Raw genomic sequence first — 20,112 nt, 5'->3', positions numbered from 1 at the left:
TGTCTATCGTAAAGTATCCGGTCGAGTTCTATCAGATCAGAAACGCTCCATCAACCGCTTGCGCACTGTCCACATGCGAGCCCGCTTGCCGTAAATGTACATAGGGATAGTCAGGAATAGAAAGAAGAGCTGAATGCCACCGATAGAAAGAAAAACAGTGCGAGAGCCGTCTGCATCAAGCCAGTCGACGATGAAAAGCGACCAGATCAAGCCATGTAGAACGTCTGAAGGATGTTAGAAGATGATTGCATAATAGAGGGGTGGAAAGCCTACTCTTGCTGAAGTTCAGCGTCACCAGGGCCTCTCCGGCATACTGGCGGTAGCTATCCACACAAAATGTAATAGCGGTAGTACTACCCAAACAACAACCAAAGGAGATCAGACCAAAGAATACTGTTGGAACGATCCACGCATCCATCTGCTCCGCACTCCATCCAAAGCCCATCAATCCAATTACAGTCGAAAGAGCGATGGGAATTGCCATGACAAGGCGGAATTCAGGTTCGTAAACACCGCCGTTACGTCTTGTCAGGTATCGCACCACTACATCCGAGACCTTACCTGCCACTGCCGTGCCAAGCAAACCGCCGACAAAGGGTGAGATATAGATCAATCCGGTTTGGAGGGCGGTGAATCCATACTTCTCTTTTGACTCGTAAATGGTCGAGACGGACTCGGAAATCACGATCAGCCAGCCAACTGACAGCGTGTACATAACAGTTGACCATAGAACGGAAGGATAAGCGAACAGGATAAAAGGCCGGATTGCAATCTTAATCCAACTGTCATGCGTGATCCGCCCATTCCATACCCTGAGTAACTGGAGATAGGGGACTTTGGGTTGGTCGCGAAGACGATTAGTGTAGTGCAAGGTAGTTGACATGATTGAAGGATTGGGCTCAACCGACTCGCTGCGTCTAGAAGAGAAGCCGGCCTCCAGATCAATCGAGCTCTTGGGAGCCAAATGAGCCTGTGTTGACGTATTGTCTCCTTTTTCGACCGTCGTTTCGGCGATTGGGGTAAGTGGCGGGGGAATTTCACCGGGGCTTTGTGCATCAGCTGTTATTTGATCTGCTTCATCTTGTGACGGTTGCTTCTCGTTCTCTGTGTCTTCGACTGCAAATCCAAAATGCGCATGCTTAGACTTCCTCGGGGTGCCAGGAGTGACCGCCTCATTGCTCGATCCAACAGACACCTCTGGAATCTGAACGTGCGGACGTCCGCGCAGACCACTATGAACAAGATCGGAAACAGTACGGTGAGCGGTGGGACGTTTGCGACGAGGACGAGGAGTTCGATCCCAGAATGTCTCAGGGACGAAGAAAAACAGCAGAACCAAGCAAAAGCCGACGATTATCGCAACAATCCAGAAGACCCAGCGCCAGCCTAAGCTCCCAATGATAGCTGCACTTATCAAAGGGATAATATTCTTACCGCCCAGCAGCAGTAGCGTGTAAATGCCCACACGGTAGGCCCGTTCATGCAAAAAGTAGATTTCGGCGATAGTAGCAGACGGCAGACACTCGACCGGGCTCACCGCAACACCTTGGAAGATACGCGCAATCACCAGGGAAGCATAATTCGGGGAAAGAGCACACCAGATGCCCGAGATGACAAACAGAATCGCTCCCAGTAGGTAGACGGGACGTTTTCCGAATAGGATAGCAGTCGGTGACATGACCACCGACCCTAAGCCCAAGCCCAGCATGTAAAATCCAGTCGTGAATGCCACCCTCTGGACGGAGACATCGTATGTTTTAGAAACACTGTTGAATCCAGCGGCCAGAATAGGGGTCATACCGCCTCCCATCAAGCAATAGAAGCCCAGGGAGACTAGTGCCGCATCTCTCTGCCACACAGGCCAGTTCAGAGGATCATTCACAGAGTCATCTGGTTGGGGCTCAAGTACAATTTGCCCATCCGCCGTGCGCTTCTTCTGTGGTTGTCTGGTGCGGGAAGAGGAACGAGAGGGTGGGTTGCTGGTAGGAAGTGAGGAGCTTGACGTGCGCTGGGGTTGATGCCTCATACCAAGAGGCTCATTGCGTTCGGCTGAGAGCAGAAGCACCGTTCCTATATCGCAAACATTAACCACCAACCCAACCGTAGAGAGCAGCAGTAGCAAGAGCGACGCAAAACATACCAGGTACTTCGTCTGTATATTTATCGCTGAGAATTCCAAGGGTCGCCTTCGACCGATACGAATCATTGTTTTCCTCTACAGTCTCTGGCTTTCGCCCTAACATTCTTCTCCACCATGGGACACTTGCCGCGTCTATTGTTTCCTCCATGGAGGGTGTGTCCTTCGATGAGTCCATGTTTTCGTTAGGCGTGAAGTCGTGTGAAGCCATGTATTATAGGATGGATGAAGGAGTACTGTAATTAAATTAAAAATTAGCAATGTATTCCCATTCCTTGAGACACATTCTCACACTAATCCTTATCGTGAAGTAGCTCATGCGATCACCGTTTCCGGTAAACACCAAGCAGTGGGGATGCCAGACATGGCTTGGGGATGTCAAGAAAGGGGAAGAGTATATATAAGAACTAATCAAGTCGTTAAATAGACTTTCCCAGGCTGACTCAGTCCATACGTTATCACGAGGGAAGTTGATCACAATTTTGAAGCATGTGAGCTCGAGGCGGTGACAGGGAGGGACTTCTCCGCAACTTCTCCAGTCACAGTCATTGTTACTTTGAACAAGTACCCACCAAGTATACAAACTTGCTTTAGCACCGCTTATCTCAAATCACGATAATAATACGACGTATACCCGTGGACCTCGGACACTCCTGCATCATCCCAGAATCGGACATGATGTTCCGATTTTCAACAGTCCTTGTTCAAACTTTCCAATGATCAGGAATGAAACACGGAATGCCCCACAATTCGCCCCCAATGTTTGAGCTAAAACACTACGCCTAATTCTACTCCGTACTGATATATACACGATTCGACCTACCCTTACCCCTCTCGTTTCCTTCACCTTATGACTTTCACTGAGTTGTCTTCTTCAACCTTGTTAGCTGGCTGCTCTGCTGTCAATCACTCGTCAAGCTTAAACTCTACTAGTTCAAACTTTTCCGGAAAAAGTTCGGCGGATCCAGCGTTGGGCTCACAAGCGGGGTGTCCATGATGGTCCGTGGCTTTGATTAAAAATCCACGGAGTCCGGCCCCGAACGCGCTGAACAGCTCGGAGGAAAATGGATGATTGAGTTGGGGCTAGAAAGTGAAGCCGCGGACTGAAATCTAGGGTGGTAAGGGGGTAGTGAATATCACCAAGGAAAGTAAAGCTGCATACTATTATAGCCGTGGGATCATACGGCCCTTAAGTATCATAACTACTAAATAAGCAAATAGGTAGATATTAGGTTTTAATGTCGTCAGAGTCCACGGGGTCCTCTAGGTTGGTAAGGAAAGAGATTGCCACAGACAATTTTGAAAGGACATCAAAGCAAAACGTCTACTATTTCTCCATAGCTCCAGGCTGGAAAATATTGAGTTAATATGAAGTTGCATCAAGGCATATTACTCATTTTGCGTGTCTTTCTCAAATTGACTTAACTAGTTGATGCATGTAAATCCCAGAACGGCTAGATACTTTTCTCAATGACGCCTTAGTTCCTATTTCAGCATGCTAAGCTTTTTGCTCGCCATAATCGGTTCCCTTCAATGTTACTCGATAGCCACCAACTCCTCCAAGATCACGGAAAGATCCTGTGGTTTTCACTTACTTGGCTTCATCCTTGCCTCTAGCTAGCCTGTTGCATTAAACAGACCCATTTCCCGGAAGCAGGCTAGTGTCGGTAGATCCTCCCAGATTCAGAGCCTTAATACCCAGCACGTCTTTAAGAAGGTGGTATGCGCGATAAGACCCGTAGGATCCTGGGGATGATTTGCATCTTGGGCGAAACTAAATGATACTTGAGTTCAATGGCTATTTATCTACTCAACGGCTCCGGGGTTTAGTTCATATCACACTACAGGCATTCCTGTCGACAGTGGGTATTGATATCTTTAAAGAATAGGACATACTGATGTTTGAAGTTCCGGGCTTAATAGGGGTTTATCTTCGAGGTTTGAATTTTATTGAGAAAATAACAGGATAACATCAATCAGAGCAAATCCTGGGCAGATGTAACCGAGCAGAATGCTCTCTACCCATCATTATCATTGCGACGTAAATTCTCATAGCTTTCAAGGTTCTAGAACCTGAATCAATCCAAAGTTAGACCAATCCTCTCATGGCCGATGAAGATCTGCACCAGACGACTCTCTTCTGAATGTGTGAAGTGAAGGCTCAAGTACTCGCGGAGTCAATGCGACTCACGCACTCCTGGAACATCGGTGTCACATCCTGGTGAAGTTTCTCCTCGTCTTCCGTGAAGATCGCAACACCACGAATGGAAGAGACATTGTCTGTTTCAGCGTTCACACACATCCACTCCCCAGTTCCCCAGTTAGTCATGTTTCCACTCATGAGTGACTTCTGGAACTCGGGTATCTGCGTTTTGTTCATGTAGTTCACGACCTCGAGATCGTAATAGTTACCGGGCATCGTAGCCAGGCGGAAAAGCACTGGTTTGCCGTCGACCTTAACAGTTGTCTCCTCTTCGCACTCGATGTCCGTCTCTTCCACAAGCAGATCACGTCGCTTCAGGGTGTTGTCCTTGAATTCGTAGTCCACTGGGGTGGAATAGATGTTGTGGATGAGAGAATTGGCGGGGACATTGCGCTTCTTGCCTTGACCAGGCAGATCCACCGAGAGCCACATTCGATGGCAAAGTTGGTTATCGCAGTTTTCGTTTCTCTCTTCGACCATACGAGGAACACCATACTCAATTGACCGGGTCGACAGACTGGGGTTGTAGTCCTTGTTTCCAAAAGCCATTTCGTTCATTGCTCCCAGATGGTTCTCGGTGGTAGAGACAACCCACGTCAGGTATTTCCGAAGGTCAGTGACTGCAGTTTCGGCCGTTTTTTCCACCTCGCGTAGCTCAGCAGTGGACAATGTACCATCTTCACCATCCAGGAATTCTTCCAGAGTTACGGAATCGTCCTCAGCCTTCATGTAAGAATTCTCGGCTCTTATAGCATTTGACATCGCATCGGCGGCTTTTGTAACAAGTCTGACAAGCTCAGGGTCCTTGGTACTCAAGGTGTCGGCGTCGGCGTCGGCCTTAGTGTTAACATTTGCGAGTTCCTTGTAGTGAGCGAAGCGGATCTTCCACTTATCCTGCCACGATCGTCTCCGATTCTTGATAACATTTTCCAATGCCTCGTACGAATCTTTACTCTTCTGGACATCATACTTTCGATCCAGATCCACAACCTCTCTGTTACTAACATGCACCGAGTTTGAAAGCTGGCTCATCTCGAGGGTTGCTCGAATGAAATCTCTCTTGATGATATCATAGAGCGAATAACCGGAGTAGGCAGCGGCTGTTGCGATAGTCAAGCTCCAGACTACGTAGCATGATGCGATGTGTAGGTATCGGCATGTCGAAAGAGTCAGGGATGCCATGGCGATCAAGGGGGCAGCAATCATCTGGATAGAGTGCGAACCTCGTGGCATGAGGGAATGGGCATCTCGGCGACTGGTAACTTTTAGATCACCAGGAGGACGGATGTCGAGGTCGGTAGGAGCTGCGGCGACTAGAGCACATAGGAAAGTGAGGCATAGAATGAAGGATAGGAGGGAATATGCTTTGGTGGAATACATTTCGTTTGGTCGCTAAGAAACCTACGCTTTCTTGAAACGGGTTGAGAAGCGCAGGAAAGGCCGTACTTTGTATTTGGCTCGAAGGAGTAAGAAGTAGACGCCGGAAGCCAAGTCAATTATATCAACAGGAACGGAACGCATGGCCGGGCTCAATCCTGCTCGGCTTTGGAACAAAATTACAAATTTACGGTCATCTCGTTAACCAAACGGGTATGGTGGATGAAGTATGAAGATTAATCCTGCGGATGGATTAAAGCAGCCAATTGGAGGGTTTAGACAATCGACATAGATCGAAGGATTCATCCTACGAATGTTCAAGCCTTGGAGGTCCACTGCAGCTGACAGGGGGTCTCAATTCCAAGGTTTCACCTGTGGGAGTGAACGGATACTTTTTGAGGCTGACAGGTGTTATTTAGAATAGGAAAAAAAAATATAAACAAAGGCATACAACGCCATGGCTGTCCAGTTAGAGGCGTGGGCCGATGCTAGTTTAATTTTAGTGTGAAGAATCTATAAAAAGAGATCCAAGGCTCAGCTTCTGAGTGGGTACAGGAGATACTACACCCAGGATCGACATCTCATGGCGTGATAGAGAAAAGCTTACGGAGTAGATAGGACTCGCATTGATCGCCGGGCGTAGGGCGCGGCAATCACATCTGCAGGTAAGGTAAGTTGCGCGGTTACATTTTAGCATACTTTGGGGGCTAGTTCTAGAATGTTTCCACTTCTTTATTGTAGTGAAAATTACAGATTGAGAGGTGATCCACCGCTAATGCGATTTATCAATTGGGGGCCTTTTTCTGTATACCCAGTTGTAATATACAGCAACATCCGTGCATTATGAGTTGCTTGCCACTTCTAGAATCTCTCATCATTGGTTTTGTGCCTATCTATACTTTCATCCTTTTTGAGAGCAATCATGTAGATCCAATCTCAGGAATGCTTTTGGTATATCATACCTAGGTGAAATCAAGTAGAATCTTCAATCTTTGGCCGCCAGCAGATAAAGTAATTTACATAGGCTTGATAGCCTTGGTGTAAAGTCTTGAAGAGCACCTGAACAGCATAAATCCAAGTTGAAGATTTTTTGACCTCTATATTTACACAGTACTTAGTATTAGTTAACTACCTATTTAGGCTAGCCGGCACTTCGGAAGGATTATTGATAACTCCTTTCCAACAACTGCGGTAACTCACAACTCCAGTCTTGGCGTATTGACGTAAGTGGGTCTTCTGCGATACGCTCCTAGGTAGCCTTGTACTGAGGACAGGGTAGTGCCCAGGTGATCTCCCTACTTAGATAATAGTTGCTACCGTAGGTATGATACTATACGGTTTCCAAGGGTCTTTATTTGACACATAAGTACTCCGCAATGCAAAATATTGCGCCTTAGCCCTCAAAGTTCCAGCTCTTATCTACAAACTCTCTTATTTATCAGCGCTAGCTGCGGTAAAATGTGTCATTCAAATGCTGGCTTACTATGATCTGCAGTGAGCAAATGAAATTATTGGTGTCAGTGCACTGTAGATTATAGCTGATCTTACATGTGAGGGTTATTGATAGCTTAAAGAAACGACTGACTACCTATATAGCCTAAAGTACAAAGTAAACATGTTCAGTATTGTATAGGAGGGCGCCCAATTTAATAGTAAGGCTCTCGATGACATTCGCTAATTTTCGGATTGAAGATCTGTACTCTATTGTATTTGAGACTTGAAACATAGAGCAACTTACTTGCAAGACTGACGATGGTACGATAGATAGAATTACAGTACTCATATCTTAATTGGCTAGACAAAAACTGGGAACTTAACTCTAATGCTTCTATTGATCATGTAGTCTTCTGTCATTGAGGTCACAGGTTTTCTAAAATCCAGCATTTAACGAAGTTTCGAAATTCAATCTTTCCAAGAGTATCGAATTCGGTATGGTGAAAGTTCTCACTGCAGTGATACTGGAACCTCTGTCAATTATATTTGCTCAAGTAATGTGTGAAAGTCGTGTCTGAATAATGATCTATAATAGGCAATATCCCGATGAGGAAGCTTCAACAGACCTCGGGATTTATCTACTACAAGTCATAGGCAAAAGCAGCTCATCCATGGATATACATGGATAACGTAAAAATTATGCTTCCTAGGTAGGTAGACCACTTCTACCGCAATAATACTTTTGTTCCACACGGAAGACATGAATCCTGCGTCCTCTTCAAGAGTGTCTCAGACCACCATCATCTGCAGCCATTCCTTCGATCATGCACTCTAGATATTGTTGATTATATCCAAATATTCACACACGTCAGAATTTTCAACAAAGTGGTAATTGCCACTCTTGGAAGTTTACTAGGCTGAAAATTAAGAATCCTCAAAGAATATATGTGAAACTGCCGAGACCTCGGGCGCATAAGGTTGTATAAGTGATTTTTGATCTCCATGAATATTCTAGAGGAACCCCTGGATCGGTTGACATACCACTTTGCACGGGGCGCGGTAGATATTTTGAAATTTTGACCTGGTCTAAAGCAGATGTAGCTCCTGAGTGGAGAACAGAAGTCCAAGCTCAGAGGAAGCCGTTGGTGGGCTTGGGTGAAGAGAATTGTCTCATTTTAAACGCCACAGAAGGATGTGCTAGCATCGCTGGTAAGCTAATTTTGGATGGCATAAATAAGGACTCGATCCACCTGTACTCGGAGTGGGGTTGTCCAATCAAGATGAGTCTCGGAATTGATGATCTTCGAGATTTCGAGATAATTTTGATGTGAATGAGGTTGGAAGGAGAGGCAAACTACTAAAGTCCTACCAATAATCTAATAGAAATGGATACGTCGATGCGTATCTAATATTGTATTCCTACATTTTTCACATTTTATCAATCTATCTATCACCATACATTGATAAAGATGCGCTAACAATGGATCTATTATAAATCTCCATCTCTTTCTGCCTCCTGTTGGCTCTGCTCTTCAGAAAGTCTTGGGTTTCTTAAAACAAACGCTAGTACAATCATTGGTGCGGCAATGCAAATTCCAGCTATGCAAAGGATTTGCTGTACATGGCGGTAACTGTGGATAATTGCGTCTCTCTCCGGAGTTCCAATGGGGTATGATGGAATAACCTCAAATGGCGAGTCGTAGACTGCACGTGCAAGAGTAGAATTGGACTGGAAAGAAAGACTTTCTTTGAGAGATTTGTAAAGAGTTTGTGTCCAAATTGTGCCTGAGGCACAAGTACCAAGGGCACTTCCAATATTATACGACCCCAGATAAATTCCTGTCAAAACTGCCATATTTTCGTGTTTCGTCGCGGCTTGGACGGATGCCTGGGTCGGGTATGCGAAGAAACCTCCGGCGACGCCAAGAAGGATCTGAGCCGCAATGACACCCGCTTTTGAATTTTCAGACGCACCACCTCGGAAGTAGATGACCAGACCATATGCTACCATGAAAAGACAGGTCCCAGCCACAATGAAGTATTTCAATCGTCTCACTTTATAGATAATAATGCCAGTGACAAGACCACTGATCAACCCGAAGAAAGAGTAAAAAGACAAAATTCGTGTGGCAGTCGCAACAGAAAAGTCAAAAGCGACAATCAAGACTGTGTACAGGTAGTCTGCCTGCAGGTACCACGAAAAGTTGAGAAGACATCGAATCAGAAGGGCGCTCCAAACCCCTCGATCTTTCAGCAGGTGGAACGGAGCCAGGGGGTGTTTTGCACATTTAGTCTCCCAGAAAATAAAGACCGGGATACATTTGATTCCTAGCAATAGAGGCAAGTAAATATGAGGCGAACGCCATTGAGACTGTGCTCCTCCTGCAATGGTGAGCGGTGCTAGTATGAAACCAAATATCATAGTCAAAAGGATCATTCCAACGACATCCAGTTGGTGAAATAGAGTAGTAGCCAGCTGGCGTGTTCCGAGAGATAGAAAAGGGCTAGGGAATTTGTTGAGGGAACCGTTCTTCTGAGCTCGACGGCTGGTGGTGTACAATATCAAGAGGAGAGGTATGGAGCAAAAAGAGTATATGAAGCACCACATGCCGATTCCCCACCGCCATGATGTCCTCTCCAGAACCATGGAAGTGATGTTTCCGCTGATCCAGGTATTGATGATAAATGGGGTGGCTGGCAGATAGCTAAACAGGACACGCGATCGCATTGAGGTTATGTCTGCCACAATGATCTCTACCAAGAGGACGATACCCGTAAATCCAAGTTGGTAAGTTACTGTGCCAAGTGAAAAGACTTGGATGTTGGTGGCAGTACTTTCTATCGTTGTGCCTATGAGATATAACATCATAGAAACTGCCACCAACTCAAATCGGCCAAACACATCGGCCACCCTAGCAGCGGCGGGCTGGGCGGCGGCGGCGATCACACTGCGGATCACGTTGATGGTTGCAAGGAGGGAATGTTCGCCGAAGCTAGAAGTGGCATAGGATTGATATGTTGAGCGCACTTGACTGTCGAGTCCGTACGCGTACCCCACCATGAAAACTCCGATAAACATCATAGTTCTATCCCATGGTGTCAAGGTAGAGTTGACAGCTTCGATGCGAGCCACTCCTGAGGATTTCGCGCCAAAAGTAGGTTGTCCGAGAAGGGGCTGATTCTCATTTTCAGGGATGTCGGTGGAGGTTCGTGGATGGATAAAGGGATTGGGACCACTCTCATGATCGGAATCAGATGCAGGCGTCATGTCAGATTATGGCATATGGTACAAAATATGAGACTTCGGACCATAAAAAGTACAAATAAGGTGGTACCGTTTGATCTGATAAGATGGTGGGAAGATCCGCTTTATTTGTTCCGGATTTATTATTACCCCTCTAAAGCTTGGACTCCACAGATGAACATCTGATCTTTCTATTACGAACTACCCCTCCATACTAGTCATTTTAATATCGTAATGACGGACTGGCCATGTTAAGGCGCGTCTCATCGGAGTAGAAAGAGACCGCAAACATTAAACATTCACCTCAAGACGAAGGATCAGTCTTAAGATTCTGAAAAAGAGTCTGCTTGGAGAGTATGATTCAAAGTCTTGAGAAATTAACGAAAGCCACCTGGATTATTTAGAGCTAGAAGGGTCACAAAACTCTTACTGACATCCTCTTTGGCCAAGTTATCGCCTTTATGATGAATACCTCTCCAACCCTTTTTCTCCCCCTCGTTACAAATCGAGAGTGCACCATCTCAGAGACCAGGGCTGAAGTGACACCGCACCGGAAGTGCATTTTCTATTGTCAAAGCAATCTGGATTTTTGTATGGCACCAAAACTGTATCATTATAATGGATCGTTTGCATGTATCCTGGTGAATTACTGACCTTAGACCCACATTGAGCAAGGCATCCCCGGCCCGTTGCCCGTGACCCACCCTGTCAACCAGAAATTTTTTCAAAAAGCTATTAGTCACGGGATCTCGGCGGTAATCAGACCTTATTAGTATTTTCCAGTAATTTACACACGGAAGCCTATTTTACAATACATGACCTTTGATTACGGTGAAAGAAAGATAAGCATAACTCGTATATCATATTTACCGTTCGAAGTGTCATAGCTGCGTCTATATCTGATAAGCATTGTAGGTTAACAACATATACATATATGAGTATTCGGGTATTTAGATAGAGAGGCCACATGTTCTGTAGTGCGACCTGTATTCCCCGCCTCCACTTGTCTCTTTAGAGAGCACTCTTGTTCAATTCAGCATATCAAATCTATCACAAAAAAAAAAAAAAACATTGAATATTGATCTTGCCTCAAAATTACCTAATGTTCAACATTTATTGACCAATACAGAATCCATCTGATAATTGAATTGAGAATCGAGATACTTATCAGTCCAAATATGCGGGGAACGGCAAATCGGCTATTGTCATCGGCGGGCCCAGCAGACATAAAGCGAAGTATCCGTGCTAACCAGTTAAGACAGTAATCAAGTTGACATACAGCAACTGACGAGTAGTATCTACAGCATGTCTCGACTTCAATTGCAACATATGCTCAAGTCGCGAAGGCATTTACAGATTCGCGCCTCCCTACCAAGACATGCATTTTCAACCTCGGCACGATGTGCGATCATGGAACTGACCGGTTTCACCTCAGAACAGCTCACAGTTCGAGAAGCCGTTTCGCAAATCTGCTCAAAATTTCCCAACACATACTGGCAAGAGCGCGACCAACTGGAGAAAGACCCCAGCGAGTTTCATGCCGCCTTGGCGAAGGATGGCTGGCTTGGTATTGCACTGCCCGAATCCCTCGGCGGAGCTGGACTGGGTATTTCTGAGGCTACGATGATGATGCAAACGATCGCTCAATCGGGTGCAGGCTTGGCAGGGGCGCAGGCCATTCACGCCAATGTATATGCCACGCAGCCACTGGCCAAGTTTGGTACGAAGAAGCAGCTTGAGACTATCATTCCAAAGATTATCAACGGCACTTGGCGTACTTGTTTTGGAGTAACTGAACCGAACACGGGACTTGAGACGCTGAAGCTTAAGACTTTCGCGACAAAGACCGCTGACGGGTACTCGGTTACTGGTCAGAAGATCTGGATTACGTGCGCACAGGTTGCTTCTAAGATGATTCTACTTGCGCGGACCACGCCTTTAGAGGAGGTCAAAAAGTCGACAAATGGCTTGTCACTATTCTGTATCGATCTCGACCGAGAGAATCCCGGGCTCGACCTGCGCAAGATTAAGAAAATGGGTGGTCGCGCCGTAGATGCGAACGAAGTCTTCTTGGACAAATATCCCATACATAAAAACACGCTCATCGGCCAAGAAGGCCAAGGATTTAAGATAATTTTGCATGGCATGAATGCCGAGCGGTGCCTGCTAGCCGGCGAAGCGCTCGGTTTGGGTTATTTAGCCCTGGAAAAGGCAGCCCAATATGCTAAAGAGCGAGTGGTGTTCGGACGGCCGATCGGCCAGAATCAAGGTGTGGCGCACCCACTGGCTGATGCATACATGAAGCTGGAAGCGGCGAAGCTGGCTACATACCACGCAGCTCGGCTCTACGACTCAGCCGACAGCTCGGTCCCGCTCCATGCCATTGGCGTGGCTTGTAACAGTGCAAAGTATCTGGCGGCTGAGGCGGCGTTTATTGCGTGCGAGAGGGCCATCTTGGCTCATGGTGGGATGGGTTATGCGATGGAGTATGATGTAGAGCGATACATGCGAGAATGTTTCGTGCCGAGAATTGCGCCTGTGAGTCGTGAAATGATTCTCAACTATATAAGCGAGAAGGTGCTCCAGCTTCCTCGGAGTTATTGAGTCTAGCTAGTCCTTATAGAGATTTACAGCATTGATTGTTTTGAGATATTTTCCTAGTTTACTCTAATATAACATTTGAAGGTAGCGAAAACACACTGGAGTGTCTTGAATTTCTCTCTCTATCTCTCTCTCTCTCTCTCTATGACAGACAATTCAACTTCGGAAGTAACGAGCCACAATTTTGTCCCCATTCAGGCTGTTTCTCTCCCCTACGTCAACCCGTGTTTCGTCTGGTAAAGAAATCCTAGAGAACTGAGGACTCACAGGCGAATTAATATTGGCCGTGTAACTGCCAGTAAAAACCCGATTCTCATTCACGGGCGGGTGAATAACCCCAATCGCGAACAATATGAGGGCTGTGAGGAAGCCCACTATGAGGAGCAGGAAAAATGTGATCAGGGCAACAAAGCCCAGTGAGGTTCGTCTGGAGCTTAAACAAGGGAAAACTCTTCTCAACTTCTCCTTCCGCTCTCTTTTGCGAATTACGGCTCTTAAAGCCTTTGCAAGATCGACTGGATCTGGAAACTTGTTTCCTTCAGAGTCATTTTCTGATGTTGAGACTCGTGAGGCTGAGATTCCTGACTCTGAGACTTCTGATGCGGGTCAGTACGCATTCTATTACAAGCATTTCGAATAATACAGGACGCTTACCTCCTAGGGCATTGAGAGACCCGGGAATGCTCATTTCTCCCATGAAGCCTGGAGCTTTAGATATGAGATCTTGAGACATGGTTAGAGTATGCTAGTGAATTGCTATTGACAGCGGACGCGAAAGTGGATGGTGTGCTGAAAGTAGAGATAACATATGAAGGGACGTAGCCAGCTGTATCTACATATATGGAATATAGTGTTTTCAGCCCTATGTTGGAATAGTTCCTTCAGTGTTGATTTACTTAATCAGGTCTAGTCTGCTTAGTCTCTAGTTTGTTTAGTCTCTATGGAAGAATACGTCATAATGATTTCTCAGATGGGTAGAAAGTACACTGTATAATCGAAGTCCATTTCTTCAATTGAATTATAATATGACAGCTGCCAGCCTGATAGATAACCGAGGAGAATATATTAGAGTGATAGCATTAAATCATTCTACTAACCTATACCGCGGAGAAGCTGCGGAATCTAATTTTGACAATTTACACCAATCAAGGGTCGCATGCAGAAGTAAGTGCAGGCCATTTTAGGAAGTTGACAAGCTCAGTACGAAGTAATATTGGCATCCTTTGTAGCCCTTCAGCAAACATACTACTCCTTCGGCGGTTTGCACCAATCATGCTTCGTGACAGGCGAACTCCGATTAGAAAAGTTTAAGTCAATCCAGTGGGCGACCAATTAGAACTCACCGATTAGATCTCCGCATTGCGGAACATTGCCCTTTTTAGTACAGATAAGTAGATGTAACTTCAGATTGGGATATAAAAGGGTATCCTATGCCTTCACACCGTACCATCCATTTCAAATCATAAATCTTTGAACTTTTGTTCAGATCAACATGGGACGAACACTCACATACCCCAAGGGACTATCAAACACGGTGAACCGATATAAGCACCGGGGTATGAATCCTCATCGTATTGCGCATCACCACCGCAATTACTAACCTCTTACAGCAACCTATGACCTGGGCGCAATCCATTCAATTATCAACATTTCCCAGGTACTACATGTATCCTTTAACCCAGGCCCAGAGGATCCATTTCCAACCATCCTGCCCATGATTGGTCAGATGGGGTCATTCGAATACCCATCCGCAACTATCGACGAACCACTCGAATGCTACCTACATGGTTATGTAAGCTCTCGCATAATGAACCTAGCGCGCAATTCCGATGGAAAGGGTCTACCAATCTGTATAGCAACCAGCAAAGTAGACGGACTTATCCTGTCGCTCACGCCCAACTCGCACAGCTATAATTACCGCTCGGCCATTCTGCACGGCTATGCCAGTCTCGTCACAGACGAAGAGGAGAAGCTGTGGGCCATGAAGCTAGTCACGAACTCGGTGCTCAGCAACCGTTGGGAGAATACCCGTATCCCGCCCGACCGTGCGGAGATGTCATCGACTGTTATCCTGAAAGTTAAGATTGTGGATGGTAGCGGCAAGATCCGCGACGGAGGTGTTTCTGATGAGCGCAAGGATACGGACAATGATGAGATTACTGGTCGGATCTGGACTGGTTTTGTTCCTGTCTGGGAGACTTTCGGCGAGCCTGTTCCTAGTCCTGGTAACAAGATTGAGAAAGTTCCTGAACATATTACTTCGTTCATTAAAAAGAAGAATGTGGAGAATCGTGCTTTGGCAGAGGGTTCGGTGGAGGTTGCTCTTCCTAAGGAGGAGACGTTTTAGATTACCTAGACGATGGAGCTTAACCCATTAATTATCTTGTTTCCTTTTCTTCTATAAATGAAACCAGCCGATATGTTGGAGGCTCAAGGCCTAGAACTCGACAGCTGATAGGCTCCAGAGGTGCCCACCGGCATTCTTCCACATCCTAACTATAATTTCTAGGACTGTTGCACGTCTTTCCTCCATTTCAGCATGTTCTTGGGCATCACGGGCCCATCCCGACAGTCAGTGAAGAAGTTGAGAACGAAATGACAAGAATATATACCAAGAACGCAATAGTATTTCATAGTCATATTGCAGCTCTCGCATGGCATCTTTTAGTGCAGTATCGAACCCGAGATTATACGAGATGTATGCGTCGGGCAGACACTATACGAAAGCCTTCAGGTCGCTAGCTGCATATATTGTCATTTGCATTCCTGAATCATGTGAAACCAAAAGCCTGACGCGCCTTCATAGTACTCTTGGAGCCGCATCCCGATCAGGTAGGAAGCCAAGGAGGGCTGATTTTTCTGACTAAGAGGATATGCAACGGACATCTATGCCAAGAACCTCGGAATAAGACGGATAAGTACGAGAGGCTGCATATTTAAGGTTGAACGCCGTGAGTTGTCCGCGAAACTCTCGGAGTTCGGGCCTCTTGAATATGCTGAATCTGAGATGCACGGACAAACCTTCCGAAAAAGCTGCCCAGATGAATATACTGAATGAGGTGTCGGTGGGCAGAGTTGGGTACAAAGCTGAGTAGATTTTCAATGCACGGTGGCATGTAAGGATGGGCAAATTGCATGAGTATCAAGTACTTCTTTCCAGTTCAAGTCTCTATATCTGTAGATCGATAGAATATCGGCTCTTCAGCATATCATGGTTCACAATATTTTCAGTGCATTCTGCATCGTTGGATTTGCTTGCATATCATATGCCATAACGCCATATCCTACCTAAATGAAATAAGCGGTGTAGCGCGTTCGTGTAGATTTAAATTTGACCGGAAAAAGGCCAAGCTTCCACGTGGAGCGAGAAAGACGAACAGAATCAGCACGACACATGTCCAGGTGGGAAGTAAGATATACGAAATCCTCCTAATCTAGCTTAAAACAAGGCGTTCCAAGGAGTATGGATAATCTTAGATCTAAGATCTGGATCTCAACCGGAAATCTGCGCCCAACACGAGATTAGAGCTTAGGGGTACAAAGACTTGATTTGGATGTGACTAGTCATATCGCTTCAACGTAGTACGCCGTAAGTACTGGGAGCAGGCTGCATACCATCATGTCTGATATCTGATCAGTTGGCGGCGTAAATGGGTACGAGGGTGTCCATGAAGCAAGGAATTTCCAAAAATAAGATTTGTTATTCTATACTAGCATTGATTGGAAATGTGAAGAAAAAAGTGAGGTTCGTTAAGTTGATATGTAATCAGATAAGGTTTAGGTGGATCTGACTCTCGTATTTCTTCGGGAACGGCTGAACTACAACTCCAGTGCATCTTGTAGAATAATCGGAAATTCATATCTCATTGATTTGTAATATGATTCATCACTTTCCACGTTTTGAACTCACCCTGGAATGCATGAAATAGTCACTTTTCCATGATAGGTTTGATTTCCAACCAAGATACCCCTATCTGATTGGATGATTACACAGCAAAGATGATTTTGGTTCGGCATATTTGGTGACACAGCAATGAAGCTGCAGGTCAATCAGATTCATCAATTAATGCTCTGTGTAACCTATAAAGCTGGATGTAGAGCCAAATTGAAATCTCTTTCTCCTTTAAGTGTATACTTCTATAATTTAATAATACTTCCAAGGTTCAAGTCATACTGTCCTACCGCAATGAACTCAACCATCAGAGAAGCCCCCTTCGGGCAGCTCGTTCGCTATTTCACAAAAAACAAATACTTCCAATATCCCGAAGAATCCCCAGACTTCCAACTACCAGAAGTATGGATTCAATCGATGAACGAGCCATCAGAAAAACAAGAAGAGGCTCAAAGACAAAACAGTGAACGCATCAGCCGAATAACTACCCAGAACTCAAACACCTTGTCATCCACAGAGTCTCGTCTAGAGGCTGATGAACAGCATGAGCTGGAGAAGATCAAATCCATCCCCATTACCCCCAAGAAGACAAGAGACGGTGCGATCCTTGTCGACTGGTACTACACAGATGACTCGGAGAATCCGCACAACTGGTCCAATCTTCGACGTGGCATGGTCGCTCTCATTATCTGTCTATACACCTTCGTCGTGTATACTACCTCTGCAATCTATACCTCCTCTGAGCAAGGTATCATGGAGGAATTTGGTGTCGGCACTGTGCTGGCGACATTGGGTCTGTCGCTGTACGTGCTCGGCTACGGCACCGGTCCTTTGATCTTCTCGCCGCTGAGCGAAATCCCCATAATTGGACGCAACCCGGTCTACATCGTGACGATGTTCTTATTCGTGATAATCTCCATCCCTACAGCTCTTGTGGGTAACTTCCCTGGCCTGATGGTCCTGCGTTTCTTGCAGGGCTTCTTCGGATCTCCCTGCCTCGCATCAGGTGGAGCTTCTCTAGGTGATATGTACAGCCTGTTATCTCTTCCCTACGTGATGATGGCATGGGTTTCGGCAGCATATTGTGGACGTAGGTCATTTTACAAACTCCAAATATCGTATTGATCTAACCTTTATACAGCCGCTCTCGGCCCTCTCCTAAGTGGCTTCTCGGTCCCCGCCGAGACCTGGCGATGGTCTCTATTTGAATCGATCTGGGCATCAGCCCCAGTCCTCATAGTCATGTTCTTCTTCCTCCCCGAAACTAGCACAGCCACCATCCTTCTCCGACGAGCGCAGCGACTCCGCAGAATCTTTAACGACGACCGTTTCCAATCCCAGTCTGAGATTGACCAGAAGAACATGAAAGTCTCCGAGATAGCAATCGACGCTCTAATCAAGCCCCTCGAAATCGCCATCAAAGATCCAGCGGTTTTCTTCGTCACGATCTACTGCGGAATCATCTACGCAATCTATTACTCCTTCTTTGAGGTCTTCCCGCTAGTCTACCCAACATACTACGGCATGACCCTTGGCGAAATCGGCCTAGTGTTCCTTTGTATCATGGTCTCCTGTTTAATAGCAGTAGCAATCTACTGGTCCTACATCTTCTTCTATGCGAATCCACGAATCATCAAATTCGGACTCGGGCCTCAGGAAGAACGGCTCATACCAGCACTAATCGCCTCATTCGGACCACCAATAGGTCTGTTCCTCTTCGCTTGGACATCGCGCGCATCCATCCACTGGATCGTACCAACGATTGGAATAACCATCTATGCCGGATCCGTCTTTATCGTTATGCAGGTTTTATTCATCTACATCCCGCTCAGTTACCCAATGTATGCAGCCAGTCTATTTGCCGCGAACGATTTCTGTCGCAGCGCCCTTGCATGTGGAAGTGTGCTATTCGCACATCCACTTTTTGGTAATTTGGGCATTGCAAGGGGTACAAGTCTTTTGGGTGGATTGAGCGTTACTGGTATCATTGGTATTTGGCTGCTCTATTATTATGGAGCTAAGCTTCGCTCCATGAGCAAGTTTGCTGTGTCTAGTGAGGCTGAGGAGGTGTCGGTATCTGAGGGGACCTTAGCATAGGATGCAAGGGAGTCATATATGTAATAGCAAATAGTTTTTCGAAATCAGTTATACCAGCAAGGGAATTGATAGGGACACCATGTTTTAGACATGTTCCTTTGAGTTGGGCATGGCCAAACCCAACCAAAAACCCATTTTTTGCCAAGCCCCCACTATCACGTGATATATATTACCTAATGAAGGTTAGCATGAAGCAAAAATCAGGCACCCAGGCACCAAGGCACTATAGCCTCATTAGTTCCCAAGTTATATCGAAGAGGACGTGAGCTAGAATAAGTGTAACTCAATAGAGCAAACTGGTTCGACTATATCATGTCTGGTGGATCATATAGCTACTCGAAAGAAGTTCCAATTGTCCACTATACCACCAAAATGGCCAACGAGCGTTACAATTAGATTGGCGAAAACAAATCATACAAGATGGAAAGGCGACTTCGGATTAATGCTGACTTGGACCTGATCATGACCAGCAAGCAATGCTCGCTCTGTACTGTCTAGCGGTCGACTCTTCAAGAGCCATTTGGTTTTGACGGGCTGATCATTCCAGTACAGACAAGGAGTTCGAGGGTCAACCATACTGTTGTCTTGGCAATCATCAGGAAAGTGTCCATAATAAATATCTGTTGCTTTTCTTCCCTATATCGTAAGAGGCGGGGAGTGACTCTCGACTGCTTATCAGTAAGAGTCTTATATACCACTAGCTCGGGTGGAGTCTACGCTCGAGCTTACTTAGCTCAGGTAGTATAATTATCAAACTCTATGCCGATGTGGGGAACTTGCTTATATATCCTAACAAACGCGATTTTGCTAGAATCACCGTGTTTCTTGCACCAGTTCTTAACAGAGGTATAGGAGAGAGTAGAAGAGTGTTCGGAGTCCTTTGGTGCTCGTGTTCGTTAACGCGTTCGAGGACAATCCAGGTAGAGGGCTCAGGGGCATCGAAGACAATGCTGCGGAGCTCAGGGTGGAACCAGGGATACTATGGAGTCATTTCGATTGATAAGATTGAAGGGACATATAAAAAAAGGACAAGAGGGAGAAAGATGATGGCCAAGTGATGCGTATAGAAAGAGGTAACTCAGTTCTTGCGCTTCTGCGATAAAATCAAAATGAGTTCTAAATCCGAG

At 45.9% G+C, this 20,112-nt stretch overlaps 8 protein-coding genes across 8 annotated transcripts; 4 read left to right on the top strand and 4 right to left on the bottom strand.

Annotated features, from left to right (window-relative positions):
* Nucleotides 1–36: 36 nt before the first annotated feature.
* N7495_009087 (putative MFS transporter) lies at nt 37–2,348 on the bottom strand (the record flags this gene model as incomplete). The annotated part of the gene is made up of 3 exons (XM_057211738.1): nt 37–224; nt 274–2,070; nt 2,141–2,348. 3 exons carry the CDS (start codon nt 2,346–2,348, stop codon nt 37–39), a joined length of 2,193 nt encoding a protein of 730 aa, XP_057061281.1.
* A 1,950-nt stretch (nt 2,349–4,298) lies between these two features.
* Nucleotides 4,299–5,720, bottom strand: N7495_009086 (uncharacterized protein; the record flags this gene model as incomplete). Its single annotated transcript, XM_057211737.1, has 1 exon — nt 4,299–5,720. The coding sequence occupies one exon, from the start codon at nt 5,718–5,720 to the stop codon at nt 4,299–4,301; it is 1,422 nt and encodes a 473-aa protein (XP_057061280.1).
* A 2,920-nt stretch (nt 5,721–8,640) lies between these two features.
* On the bottom strand, nt 8,641–10,419 carry N7495_009085 (uncharacterized protein; the record flags this gene model as incomplete). Its single annotated transcript, XM_057211736.1, has 1 exon — nt 8,641–10,419. One exon carries the CDS (start codon nt 10,417–10,419, stop codon nt 8,641–8,643), a length of 1,779 nt encoding a protein of 592 aa, XP_057061279.1.
* Nucleotides 10,420–11,700: 1,281 nt separating this feature from the next.
* N7495_009084 (acyl-CoA dehydrogenase family protein) lies at nt 11,701–12,999 on the top strand (the record flags this gene model as incomplete). Its single annotated transcript, XM_057211735.1, has 1 exon — nt 11,701–12,999. One exon carries the CDS (start codon nt 11,701–11,703, stop codon nt 12,997–12,999), a length of 1,299 nt encoding a protein of 432 aa, XP_057061278.1.
* A 373-nt stretch (nt 13,000–13,372) lies between these two features.
* Nucleotides 13,373–13,636, top strand: N7495_009083 (uncharacterized protein; the record flags this gene model as incomplete). The annotated part of the gene is made up of 1 exon (XM_057211734.1): nt 13,373–13,636. The coding sequence occupies one exon, from the start codon at nt 13,373–13,375 to the stop codon at nt 13,634–13,636; it is 264 nt and encodes an 87-aa protein (XP_057061277.1).
* Nucleotides 13,637–14,488: 852 nt separating this feature from the next.
* Nucleotides 14,489–15,343, top strand: N7495_009082 (pyridoxamine 5'-phosphate oxidase family protein; the record flags this gene model as incomplete). The annotated part of the gene is made up of 2 exons (XM_057211733.1): nt 14,489–14,552; nt 14,607–15,343. 2 exons carry the CDS (start codon nt 14,489–14,491, stop codon nt 15,341–15,343), a joined length of 801 nt encoding a protein of 266 aa, XP_057061276.1.
* Nucleotides 15,344–17,182: 1,839 nt separating this feature from the next.
* Nucleotides 17,183–18,985, top strand: N7495_009081 (MFS transporter; the record flags this gene model as incomplete). Its single annotated transcript, XM_057211732.1, has 2 exons — nt 17,183–17,978; nt 18,030–18,985. The coding sequence occupies 2 exons, from the start codon at nt 17,183–17,185 to the stop codon at nt 18,983–18,985; spliced, it is 1,752 nt and encodes a 583-aa protein (XP_057061275.1).
* A 509-nt stretch (nt 18,986–19,494) lies between these two features.
* N7495_009080 (uncharacterized protein) lies at nt 19,495–19,964 on the bottom strand (the record flags this gene model as incomplete). The annotated part of the gene is made up of 2 exons (XM_057211731.1): nt 19,495–19,698; nt 19,803–19,964. Coding segments are annotated over 2 exons (366 nt in total), but the record flags the coding sequence as incomplete, so codon positions are not given.
* Between the last annotated feature and the right edge of the window lie 148 nt (nt 19,965–20,112).

Source organism: Penicillium taxi, assembly GCF_028828555.1.
Source record: "Penicillium taxi strain IBT 34144 chromosome Unknown utg000005l_segment0_segment0, whole genome shotgun sequence".
NCBI classification, from domain to species: domain Eukaryota; kingdom Fungi; phylum Ascomycota; class Eurotiomycetes; order Eurotiales; family Aspergillaceae; genus Penicillium; species Penicillium taxi.
The sequence above is the reverse complement of the archived record's forward strand: the minus strand, read 5'-3'. Positions and strand labels throughout refer to the sequence as shown.